We start from the raw sequence: 13,514 nt of genomic DNA, 5'->3' as shown, positions 1-13,514 counted from the left end.
GGCATTTTGAAAAGATAAAAAGGGGAAGGTTGGGTTTTAAATTGGGCCTATTTAATGAAAGAAGAGTAGGAGTTTCTGTTCGATTCATAAGGAACCGATCTAAGCGATTCATTGTCACAATAGATATTGAAACTTTCTGCAAGAATATCCTATCATGCAAATATTTATTATTATTTTTTTTCAATTTTCAACAATAAATAGTGTGAAATCAAGGTTTAGTTAATCTCAGTTTTGATGATAACAAAACAAGATTTAAAACTAATGATTATATTTCAAGTGTGATTAGGCAAGATAATTTCCAAAGTGGTAATCATAAAGACAAATCAAGTCAATGAGAAATCATGAAGAAGAAGAACACCTCAAAGAGATATGTTTTTCAAGACCCAAGTTTCATAAATATCTCTTTGTAAGGTTGTTGGTGTACTAGGATTTTCATGCATTACATTATTTATTTATGCACCAAAATCATTCAAAAGTTATTTTGTTTTAAATATTTTAAAATTGGATGATTTCATGTTTTCAACTAAAACCTTGTCTCAGATGTTTTTCAAACTTGTTTAAAAGGTTTTAAGTTGAAAAAGTTGGTTGTTGAGCCAAAAACAGCTCAATCGATTAAACCGAATGAGAAACCGATCGATCGCCAGCTCAATCGGTTGAGGGGTGCAAAAAACCTTCTCTCTCTCTCTCTCTCTCTTCCAAAATGATTTTTCAACCGGATGAGGAATTGGTCGACCCACACCTTAATTGGTCGAGGTCCAACGGTTTCCTACCAAATATTAAATGTTAACGGCTAGTCAACCGGTTGACCCCCAACTTAACTGGTCTAACTCCCAACGGCTAGTTTGATTTTTTTTTTCCTTTATAAAAAGACTTCAAATATTCATTGTTGAAGAACTCAACCTTCCCAAACCTTTCTTGAATATATTTGAGCCTTAGAAGAATGTTTTTTAGTGCACCATTGTTCTAAAACTTGCATATCTTTAGTGCACCATTCAATCCTAATTTTCTTGTATCATTTGAGCTTAAAGTTTTTGTACTAAGATTTTGTAAGATCAATTATTTGTATATCTTTGAGATGAAGATTCTCAAGTGTGGGGTATCACTTGAGAGGTTGTTCAATAGTGGGGTATCTCTTGAGGATTGATAAGGGTGCTTGGAGCCAAAAGTTCAAGAGGATGGATTGGAACCATAATCCAATTGCATTGCTTGAAGGCTTGGTTTGAAAGCCTTGAATTAGTGGAACCTCAAGCTTGGGATTGAAGTTAGAGAAGAGTGAATGTAGGTTGGGTTGGGTTGAACCACTATAAAATCTTGTATTTGCATTCTCTCTTCCCTACTCTTTTACTTTATATGTAATTGTCTTTATATTGTTTTATTATATACTTGCATATATTTGTTTCTTATATTCACATAGTTTAAATTTACAAAAAGAGACTATCACCCTTTTCACCCCCCTCTAGGGTGATTACCATAGGTTGGATTAACCTAATTTTTCTAACAAATAACATATATAAAAAAAACAATCTTTCCATAATTTTTGGTTATAAATAATAATTCCATAGCTTCTAGCTATGTATAACTTTATAATTTTTGGTTATAAATAATAATTACATGGCTTTTGGTTATGAATAGTTTCATAACTTAGTTATGAATGATAAGTTTCTGGCTATATGAGCTTACCATGAGTAATAATTACCTGGCTTTTGACTATATATAATTTTAATTTGTGATATATAGCTTCAAGTTATATGAGTTTAATATTCTTATATTCATAACTTTTGATTATGAATAATAATGATATATGTTTATTGGTTATATAATAACACAAACTTTTTACATAGCCTTTCATTGTTCATAACTTTTGGTTATAAATAATGATAAATGCATAGCTTTTGGCTATGTATAAATATAATATTTTTCATATTGCTTTTGGTTATAAGAGTTCTATCATTTACTTTATATAACTTCTGGGTATGAACAATTAAAAAATTAAGTAATTGAATAGCATACGATAATGCATAATTATAATCAAAGAAAATTATATTACGACATACCTTCTTGTAATATTTGATGTAGAAATCATGAAAAATATAGATAATGTTTCAAATTATTGTTAGAGCATATTGATAAAGTGTTATAAAATGAATGAAAAGAATAAAAGGACAAGAGAATAATATGAGTGCTCAAAAAAAGAACTAAATAAATTTTTATTAAGGATATCCCTTTTATATAAAAAGTCCCACGACATCATTCACAAATTCTCATAATACTATAAATTCTTATATTTTATAATAATTTTAAACATCTTGTTTTCCTGCTTTTTTACTTTCACTACCCTTCTTCTCCACCTTCTGTAGAACCATTTCTATGTCATTTATTCTTTTTAATAAAAAATAATATTTTTATATTAATGTTTAGGTGAGAAATAAGAATTTTTATGAAATAAAAATAATATAATAATCATTTCTGAATAATATTATTAAATTATTAATTTAAAAAAAATATTTACAAAACCTAAATTAGAAAAAAAAAAAAAAAAGGACAAATTGTGGCCCACTTAAGATGGGACAGCTAATTTTTTAAAATTTCTCATGATAAAAAGGATAAACTTTGTTTGAATTTGTGGTTAGTTCACATTGATTTTCTTTGAAAGTTCAAGTCCATCCAAGAGTCCTTAATTACGTGCACAGAACTGAACTACTTCCTAATGTTCTACACAACCTAGGTCTCTAAGCCCTTCCAAAAAATCTGGTACGACTTTAGGGTAGGGTCTTTCATTTTGTCTTTCTGAGTTGTCCACATTCTTGACTTTTGTTAAAACTCTTCTTATTTAGTAAATTAAAGTCTCTTCATTTGGTCCACTAAAAAATTCTGAGAGAACGTGAATCATTCCCAGACTCTAGCCGGTGATGTTTTCTTCCAGCATTCATTATTGTTGATACAGCTAATTCATGCAATTACAGATATCAGCTATAATGAATCAAATAGCCAAAGCTTTATGTTTTTTATCAAAATGCCCTTAAATAGATCAATTCAAACATGACCCGAGTAATATTCAAATTAAAAGGGAAAACTCGGACAAGATCTAATTATTCAGCAGATAACATGATATGACATAATAATCTATTTAATAACGATAAAAAATAATTTGTTTATTAATTGGTTTGAATTTAGCTCAAATGTAATTATATTCCATCAAAATCCATAAAAAAAAAAAAATGCTTTCAATCAATCATGTCAAACTTTGTCTCCTTTATATAAGCAAAGACTTCGGAAGACGTTCTTAGCGGGGCATGCTTCACATTTTCTCTCTGACAAAATGTGAACGCCAATAAATCCTTCCTTATGACTTTGCTGATCAGAACATTATACATGAACTAGCAAGCACATCACCGAAGTGTGAGAGTTGTTTTTGGTTACCATGAGAAGGCCAAGTAAGAAAGCTGTGTCTCTCTTACTTACCTGTTTTTGGTTTGTGTTCGGCTGTTCTGCCATAGACACCATTACATCCACGCACTTCATCAAAGATCCTGAAACTATAGTCTCCAGTGGAAGGGTTTTCAAACTGGGTTTCTTTAGCCTCGATGGTTCCAGTAATCGGTACGTTGGAATCTGGTACAACACCACTTCACTGCTCACTATCATATGGGTAGCCAACAAGGACAGACCCCTCAATGATTCTTCCGGTGTTCTCACCATATCTGAAGATGGTAATATTCAAGTTTTGAATGGCCGGAAGGAGATTCTGTGGTCATCCAATGTTTCAAACCCCGCAGCTGTCAATTCAAGTGCCCAGCTTCAGGATTCTGGAAATCTTGTTCTGCGAGATAAGAACGGGGTGAGCGTATGGGAGAGTTTGCAAAACCCTTCTCACTCATTTGTGCCACAGATGAAAATTAGCACTAACACACGTACGCGTGTGAGAAAAGTACTGACATCATGGAAATCTTCCTCGGATCCATCCATGGGAAGCTTCACTGCTGGAGTTGAACCTCTAAACATCCCTCAAGTTTTCATCTGGAATGGAAGTCGGCCATATTGGCGTAGTGGTCCATGGGATGGTCAGATCTTGACGGGAGTAGACGTGAAATGGATTACTCTTGATGGGCTTAATATTGTTGATGATAAAGAAGGTACCGTTTATGTAACTTTTGCTCACCCAGAGTCAGGTTTCTTCTATGCCTATGTCTTGACTCCTGAAGGAATACTAGTGGAAACATCCAGGGATAAAAGGAATGAGGATTGGGAAAGAGTATGGACGACCAAGGAGAATGAGTGTGAAATTTATGGCAAGTGCGGGCCATTTGGACACTGCAACTCGAGGGACTCACCAATTTGTAGCTGTTTGAAAGGGTATGAGCCAAAGCATACACAGGAATGGAATAGAGGGAATTGGACTGGTGGATGTGTGAGGAAGACGCCATTGCAATGTGAGAGAACCAAAAATGGCAGTGAAGAGGCCAAAGTAGATGGGTTTCTCAAGTTAACAAACATGAAAGTGCCAGACTTTGCAGAGCAGTCATATGCTCTTGAAGATGATTGCAGACAGCAATGCTTGAGGAATTGTTCCTGTATTGCTTATTCATATTATACAGGCATCGGGTGTATGTGGTGGAGTGGAGATTTAATCGACATACAAAAACTGTCTAGCACAGGGGCAAATCTTTTCATCCGCGTTGCACATTCAGAACTAAAACAAGGTAATATATTCTAGCTGCCTTTACCCGTCTTGCTCCCCATCTCTCCCTGTAATCCAGTCCTCACGTTTATTACATTCTAGTCCATGTTTCTTATTTGCATTTTTGTATTTTTTTTTACAGCCATTTTCATTATCATAAATTTTTAAATTCTGAAGAGATGTAGAATTTGTAATCTGATATTGAAATTTGTAGTCAGTTTAATTCTTGTCTTTATTTACAGATAGAAAGAGAGACGCGAGAGTAATTGTTATTGTTACAGTGATTATAGGGACAATTGCCATTGCCCTCTGCACTTACTTCTTAAGGAGGTGGATTGCCAGACAAAGAGGTAATCTGCTCATGTACAATAGTTTAGTGTGCTAGGATATGTTTCAAGTTATTTTCCAGAAATTACTCACAACCATGTTCTGAATCAGCAAAGAAGGGGAAAATCGAAGAGTTATTATCCTTCAACAGAGGAAAATTTTCTGATCCCAGTGTCCCTGGAGACGGTGTGAATCAAGTCAAACTTGAAGAGCTGCCACTCATCGATTTTAATAAGCTTGCAACTGCAACAAACAATTTCCATGAGGCCAATAAGCTGGGGCAGGGTGGTTTTGGTCCTGTATACAGAGTAATAATGCCTGTTCCCCTAGACCTTTGTGAGGTAATGTATGTGTTGAACAACGAGTTACTAATTTGCTTCTTGTTCCAGGGAAAATTGGCAGAAGGACAAGACATAGCAGTGAAAAGACTTTCAAGAGCATCTACACAAGGGCTAGAAGAATTTATGAATGAGGTGGTGGTGATTTCTAAACTCCAACACAGGAATCTTGTTAGACTAATTGGCTGCTGCATTGAAGGAGACGAGAAGATGTTGATCTACGAGTTCATGCCGAATAAGAGCTTGGATGCTTCTCTCTTTGGTTAGATCATACAATTGCCCTCACTATTTATCATCAGTCATGACAAATTATATCCACAAAATAAAACTCTATTTTTGTACAAATTATTAATTGTCTCTAATATTTTGGTTTTTCCCTGTGATGTCATTCATTCAGATCCTGTCAAGCGACAGATTTTAGATTGGAGGACACGGTTCAAGATTATTGAAGGAATTGGCCGAGGCCTTCTTTACCTTCACAGAGATTCTAGATTACGAATTATCCATAGAGACCTCAAGGCAAGTAATATTTTATTGGATGAAGACTTGAATCCTAAAATTTCAGATTTTGGTATGGCCAGAATATTTGGAAGCAATCAAGATCAAGCCAATACTAAAAGGGTTGTTGGAACATAGTAAGTATCTAATCCATACCTAGTCCAACTTCCCTTAAATTAATTACCTAATTGCTCTCCCATTGTTTACATCTATGTTGACGACCAAATGTAGTGGCTATATGTCTCCCGAGTATGCAATGGAAGGACGATTTTCAGAAAAATCAGATGTCTTCAGCTTTGGAGTACTTTTGTTAGAGATTGTGAGTGGGAGAAAGAATAGTAGTTTTTACCATGAGGAGTATTTTACCCTTTTGGGATATGTAAGTACCATATATATTCTTCATCACCTCAGTCATGTAAAACTCCATGATTGCCTTCCAGTGAATATTGTTGGACTCAAGTTTACATTTATGGTGTGTGAATATTTTCAGGCATGGAAACTGTGGAAGGAAGACAACATGAAAACATTAATAGATGGAAGTATATTAGAAGCATGCTTCCAAGAGGAGATATTGAGATGCATACATGTGGGACTGTTATGTGTACAAGAATTGGCTAAAGACAGACCATCCGTTTCAACTGTTGTGGGAATGATTTGTAGTGAAATCGCACATCTTCCACCCCCAAAGCAACCTGCATTTACTGAGATGCGGAGTGGCATAGATATAGAATCCTCCGATAAAAAGTGTTCCCTAAACAAAGTCAGCATTACCATGATTGAGGGTCGCTAGCATGCCGTGTTGCAATATTAATGTTTGATCCTTTTTTTCTCTAGTATATTATTCAACTCAAGAACTCTAGTTGAGATCCCTAAAAATATAAACTTACCTTTAATTATCTTATGAAGTTATTGTAATTTTCAGTAAAGCAATGCATATCAAGTATCTTTCCTTCGTTTTTCCCCTATAATAAAGTTAATATTAAATGCTTTTAAGTTAATTTCATTTAGGTCCTCAAGGGGGGAGTGGATTTTTCTTGGCTTTGGATTACATTTTTAGAGAGGGTAGGGGACCCCCAGCTGAGAGCTTGATGCCGTCTGCATGAAGCGTGCAGCAGCAGTGAGGGTAGTTGGGCAGGCCATGCTGCTGATGTGATGAAGAGGGTGAGGAGGAAGGGGATAGAAACGAGCTGAGGAAAAAAAGAAAAAGATTTAAAAATGTGAATTAAATTTAGTTTATATTATATAAATTGAATTCATAATTTGTGTTTTTTACAAAATCAAAATAAAAAATCATTTTTAAAAGCAACTTATCTAGAAGTGTTTAGTTTTAAAAATTTTAAAAATAACTTACACTAAAAACTTAAATACCTCCTAGATAAGATGAATTACTGGAGAAATAATTTTCACCGTCATTTAAGTTATTCAAATAAGAGAATGAAAGAGAAAATGTATAAAAATGTTCCTTCTAACCCTTCATTTTCCCATACCAAACACCTCATTTTCATGTGCTAAACATATGGATAGTGATGTTAATATTTAATGCTTCATACTAGCTAACCTTGATATGGACCCATGCACAAGATTATTATACCGCTTCCATGGTGATGACTCCACTACTGATTCACACTACTTTTGTCTATCTAAATTAAAATTAAAACTAGACTTGGGATTAGCTTGGTGGTGTCTGGTTTGATTTGTTGGGTAAGACATTAAATGCCACCTACTCCTCCCTTCCAATTTCAAAACCACGTCCAGCCACCGTCCTATTCCCAATAATTAATGGAATTGGTGTTGTGACGATCAAATCATCTTTATAATGAACATGGGGTTGAAGTAGAGAGGGGATTATTAAGAAACAATGGCTTGACTTTTTTATTGATTAAACACGAATATATATATACAAACCTAAAACACAAAAATAGGAAATAATCTACCTAAAACACAAAAATAGGAAACAATCCTAAAATTAGGGGATTACAACAAAAATAGGAAATTACAACTAATTAGAAGAATTTAAAAATAAAAAGAAAATACATTATAATGAATTCTCTAATATGCCCCCTCAAGATGGAGCTCCAAAGGAGACGTCAATCTTGACCTGTAATTCTTGGAAGTGGCTTTGTGGAAGAGGTTTAGTAAGAGCCTTGGCAAGTCGATTTACTGAGGAAATTGGATGATAATCAAGATAGACAATATAAGCACTTTGTGTTAAAGAGTAACCAAGAAAAACACAATGAGTGGAACAAGAGTCAAGTTTATGTTGAGAATAAAGACGAAACCACAGATAACATAAGCAACCGAACACCCGAAGTTTAGTATAGTTGGGTGGATACTCAAAAAGTTTGTCAAAAGAAGATGAGAGATATAGTGTGGGTGTGGGCATACAGTTGATGAGACATACAACAGTGGCAAAAGCGTAAGTCCAATAAGTTAGAGAGCCTTTGGTACACCGCTGTAATTGTTCCTTCAATTGTTTAATATGACTACGAAATGGTTTGACATAGATATTGGCTAAGGTTTGTCATGCATCAAGGGAAGTGGTGGTGCGGGCAATAAGCGGTTGTAGTCAAACGGAGATAGCACCAAGGAGAGCGCTAAAGATGAGACGATCCTAACGCTTCCAGGTTGTGTATGTCGGATTTGGGGATGCAACACCAGTGATGGTAACGGTGGGTGGTGGTGGAGCATGAGTGTCATCAATGAAGTGATGAAAATCATAACCTTCAAGAAGAGATTGGATTTGAAGGCTCCATGTGAGATAATTGGTGGATGCCAATTTGGTGATATTGGAGAGATTGATTGTAAGGAATGGATGGTGAGGATCTTGAGAGTGAAGTCATTGAGGAGAGTGGTTGTAGAGTTCTTCTAGTTTTTCGGGGAAAAAAAGAAAAAGAAAATACACCCAAGAAGATTAGGCTTTGATGTCATGTGAAAGTAGAGAGAGAATTATTAAAAAATAATGACTCGACTTTTTCATTAATTAAGAATGAATATATATGAACAAACTTAAAACACAAAAATAGGAAATAATCTACTCAAAACACAAAAATAGAAAATTATAATTAATTAGAAGAATTTAAAATAGAAAGAAAATCTATTATAATAATGATACTCTAATAATGGGTAGTTGGTTGTGGGCGGACCTTTAATTAGAAGGAAATCATACGTATATAAAAAGTCAAATCAGTCATGTGGAAGTTGGAACTGGTGCAGCTTACAATGGGAAGACTGCATGCATGAACGTGTTTCTTAGTTTCTGAATTAAGAATGAGCAAAGCGATATCACGTCAACGGGTAGTTCTTTAGCCCAAAAATATCATACATGGAATCCTTTTAATCAACGTTTTAAAAATCAAAGTCCAAGAATACATACTTAAAATAGGACTTAGGATTAAGGCTATCTCAAGGTGCATGAACGGGTGGCGATTTTCTCTGCCCAAGACCTAATTGGGCTTTTTAAGAAAGTGAAAGTTGGTCGGGATTAGAAAGAGAATGGACAGTTTTTAGAGAATTTGAAAAAATAGTCTAAAAGACGGAAAGAATGTCCAATAATTAATGCACAGTAACCACCATGTGTGTCACAAGGATATTTTTCTAAAATTTGATGATGAAAGATCAAATATGCCATAGTCATTCCAATACGTAAATTATTATAAAAAGAAATAAAATTCTATTTTTAATAACAAAAACATGATGTTTTTAAATAATATCCTTTAATTATTTTTTAAAAATATTTTAGATTTTTAAATAGATTTTTATTTTATAAAATAATAAAAAATAATTTTTAAAAACTGTCCTTAAATTTGAAAATTTTAACATCGGGCTTTCTTGCTTTCTTACTTACACTATATAACCACTTCTATCAAATTTATTATTTGAATAAATATTATATAAAATAACATTCTTAAATTAATGTTAAGGTGAAAAATAAGAATTTTTATAAAATAAAAATAATATAGTAATGATTTCTTGTGAGAATAAGAATATTAAATTATTAATTTTTTTTTAAAAAAAAAATATTGACAGAGCCCAAATTAGAAAAAAAATAAAAATAAAAATGAAGAAAGACAAATTGTCGCCCACTTGAGCAGGAACAGGAAATTTCCCAACGACTCACCCCAATATAATTCAGCTCATTTTTTAAAATTTCTCATGATGAAAAAGATCAACTTTCTTTGAAATCAGTGTTGTTAATTCACATTGATTTTCTTTGAAAGGTAAAGTCCATCCAAGAGAACGGAACTACTTCTAGCTATGATCAAGTTACTCAACATAATTATTAAATAGTAATCAAATTTGAATGATGGAGAGAAGGATAAATACTATATAAAATCCTAATTAAATTTAGATATTATAAATTTGAGTTTTTTTATTATTATTTTTTCTAAAGTCTGTATCAAAAACTTTCTCTAAATATTATCACCAATGGGTAAATGAGTTCAAAAAAAGGAAAAATGTCATTAAGGTGGTATTTGTTTTTTTAGCCGAATAAAAAATGGTAAAATATTTTATTTTCTTTATTCGATTAAAAGTAATATGTTTATGTTAACCAATATAACTAGAGTGAATTTATTATCACTAAGTTCAGTTTAATTATATTGATTGATATTAACAGGTTACTTTTATCTGAATAAAAAAAATCAAATATTTTAATTTTTTTTGTTTAATAAAAAATAAAACACCACTCTATATAGATGTGTCTTAAAGTAGATAATAGTAACAAAACTTCAAATAACTAGGGATCAAGAATTACCAAGAATCCATAGTATTTGGATTGTTTCTTTCCAGTTGACCACTTTAAAAGAAAATATATTATCAATAGTAAAAGTATTTTGATCCTATTTTTCTTATGTAAGTAGCTAAGTAGTTGATTGAGATCTTATCATTATTATGTATTTATAACATTTCAAGAGCTAATTATATAATATATGCCTCTCATGGGGGCTATTTGTTTAAACTATGACTTTTTAAGGGTCACTTAAAATTGATCAATCATTTTAATAACTCATTTTAGATGCAACTTTTTCAAGAGTGTTAACTTTTTATATATCATTCCTAGTTTCCTCTTATGGGGAATGAATCTTTTGAGCCAACGACTCTACAACGCATCAGACGTACGTTAAACTCATTATTTAATTGCCCTTCAAGGACATTAATCCATACTGGAATGTTCTCAATCGATAAAAATGATTGTCACTTTCTTTGCATCAGTGAAAATATTTGGTAGTTGATTTGTAAGTCTATACAAATGAATAATCTTTTGAATTTCTAGTTTATATTGATTACCACAAAACAATATCACGTCGTTGTTCGAGAACTAGCTTTTCTCTTCTTAACGACGATAAATTTGTCTTATTAAAATGATAATCTATGCAACATGTCATTCTACTTTTCAAGTGTAGAAGTAGATTAGTCATATAAACTTGAAATATAAATGATAGATAAAGAAAAACTTGAAGTACAATTTGGCTTGCATAATAATAAACCTTAAGCAAATTTTTCATTAACATTAATTTGCCTAGTTGGTAAGAAGTTACTTTACCTAGATAAGAACCGGTTTGAGTCTTTTTATCTATTTTAATATCCGCCACAAGATAAATAATAATAATAATATTTAACCTTTTTTATGTATTTTATTCCCTACATATTATGGATTCTATAATTTATTTATTTTTTCTATTCAATATTGGCCACAAGATATATAATAATAATATTATTTAATCTTATCCATTCAAAGAGCAATGTTTTCTTATCGGTCATTGAACCGAAAAAGTTATTGGTTCATGTTTACCGATGGTTGAATTGCTATCAAATCGATGATGTCATAAATATATCATTTATATATTATTAAAATTAAAATTTTAAAAAATTAAAATATATAAAAATATTAATTTTTTATCTTTGATATTATCAAATATAAGTATAAATATATTAATAAATGAAATATGTATAATATTTAAATGTGAATATATTCAAAATGACATAAAATTTAATTACTCAATTTTAACTAATTTTATAATTTTAGAAGATATTATATTATTTTTATTTAATATTATAAATCTTCTTAGAAAAATATAGATCTTTTTTCTTTTTCTTTTTTTCATTTTAAATAATGAAGTGCACATAGTCGAGTGGTGGTCCATGTCTTTTGCTCAACTAAAGATCTAGAGTTCAAATCCATCAATCAAATCCTTTAGGTGATAAGAAAAAATAGGCCCTTATATTGATAACACAGTCAAACCATGTGTGTGGAATCATGGTGCAACCACATTAAGAGTTCGTTTGGTACTGATTCTAGGAAACACTTTTAATATTTTTAATACTTGAAAATTTTTATCATTCAAGTATTAAAAATGCTAAAAACATTTCCTAGATCACTCCCAAACGCACTTTAAGTAGTGTTTAGATTGGTTGGGCTTTCGCATCTAATACCATTTAATGGAAGGCTTGGGTTTTTATTTGGGCTTTTGCAAAATGATAAAAGAGGAAAGGTTGGGTTTTAAATTGGGCCTATTTAATGAAAGAAGAGTAGGAGTTTCTGTTCGATTCATAAGGAACCGATCTAAGCAATTCATTGTCACAATAGATATTGAAACTTTCTGCAAGAATATCCTATCATGCAAATCTTTATTATTATTATTTTCAATTTTCAATAATAAATAGTGTGAAACCAAGGTTTAGTTAATCTCGGTTTTGATTATAACAAAACAAGATTTAGAACTAATGATTATATTTCAAGTGTGATTAGGTAAGACGATTTCCAAAGTGGTAATCACAAAGACAAATCAAATCAATGAGAAATCATGAAGAAGAAGACCACTTCAAAGAGAAGTGTTTTTCAAGACCCAAGCTTCATAAAGATCTCTTTGTAAGGTTGTTGGTGCACTAGAATTTTCATGCATTACATTTTTTACTTATACACCAAAATTATCCAAGAGTTATTTTGTTTTAAATATTTTAAAATTATATGATTTCATGTTTTCAACTAAAACCTTGTATCAAATGTTTTTCAAACTTGTTTAAAATGTTTTAAGTTGAAAAAATTTGGTTGTTGAGCAAAAAACGGCTCAACCGGTTAAACCAGATGAGGAACCGCTCGATCGTCAACTCAACCGATCGAGGGGTGCAAAAAACCTTATCTCTCTTCCAGAATGGTTGTTCAACTGGATGAGGAACCGGTCGACCCATACCTCAACCGGTTGAGATCCGGTCAAGGTCCGGTCGAGGTCCAGTCAAGATCCGGTCAAGGTTTGGTCGAGGTCCAACGGTTTCCTGCCAAGCATTAAATGTTAATGGCTAGTTAATTGGTCGACTCCTAGCTTGACCGGTCGAACCCCCAACGGCTAGTTTGTTTTTTTTTCTTCTATAAAAAGACTCAAAATCTTCATTGTTGAAGAACTCAACCTTCCCAAACCTTTCTTGAAAATATTTGAGCCTTGGAATAGTGTTTTTAAGTGCACCATTGTTCTAAAACTTGCATATCTTTAGTGCACCATTCAATCCTAGTTTTCTTGTATCATTTGAGCTTAAAGTTTTTGTACTAGGATTCTGTGAGATCAATTATTTGTATATCTTTGAGAGAAAGATTCTCAAGTGTTGGGTATCACTTGAAAGGTTGTTCAAAAGTGGGGTATCTCTTGAGGATTGTAAAGGGTGATTGGAGCCAAAAGTCC

General features: G+C 32.3%; 1 protein-coding gene across 1 annotated transcript; it reads left to right on the top strand.

Moving 5' to 3' along the window:
* The first annotated feature begins 3,309 nt into the window (after nt 1-3,309).
* Nucleotides 3,310-6,770, top strand: LOC100266824 (G-type lectin S-receptor-like serine/threonine-protein kinase At1g11330). Its single transcript, XM_010648575.3, has 7 exons — nt 3,310-4,700; nt 4,921-5,028; nt 5,117-5,313; nt 5,395-5,605; nt 5,741-5,978; nt 6,073-6,220; nt 6,332-6,770. Exons 1-7 carry the CDS (start codon nt 3,422-3,424, stop codon nt 6,629-6,631), a joined length of 2,481 nt encoding a protein of 826 aa, XP_010646877.1. The 5' UTR covers nt 3,310-3,421; the 3' UTR covers nt 6,632-6,770.
* The last annotated feature ends 6,744 nt before the right edge of the window (nt 6,771-13,514 follow it).

Source organism: Vitis vinifera, chromosome 10, assembly GCF_030704535.1.
Source record: "Vitis vinifera cultivar Pinot Noir 40024 chromosome 10, ASM3070453v1".
In the NCBI taxonomy this organism is placed as follows: domain Eukaryota; kingdom Viridiplantae; phylum Streptophyta; class Magnoliopsida; order Vitales; family Vitaceae; genus Vitis; species Vitis vinifera.
The sequence above is the reverse complement of the archived record's forward strand: the minus strand, read 5'-3'. Positions and strand labels throughout refer to the sequence as shown.

Coding starts and splice junctions, on each gene's coding strand:
- LOC100266824 (XM_010648575.3), top strand. CDS start 3,422: ATGAGAAGGCCAAGTAAGAAAGCTGTGTCTCTCTTACTTACCTGTTTT. Junction 4,701..4,920: donor ACATTCAGAACTAAAACAAG/GTAATATATTCT, acceptor CTTTATTTACAG/ATAGAAAGAGAGACGCGAGA. Junction 5,314..5,394: donor GTTTTGGTCCTGTATACAGA/GTAATAATGCCT, acceptor TTCTTGTTCCAG/GGAAAATTGGCAGAAGGACA.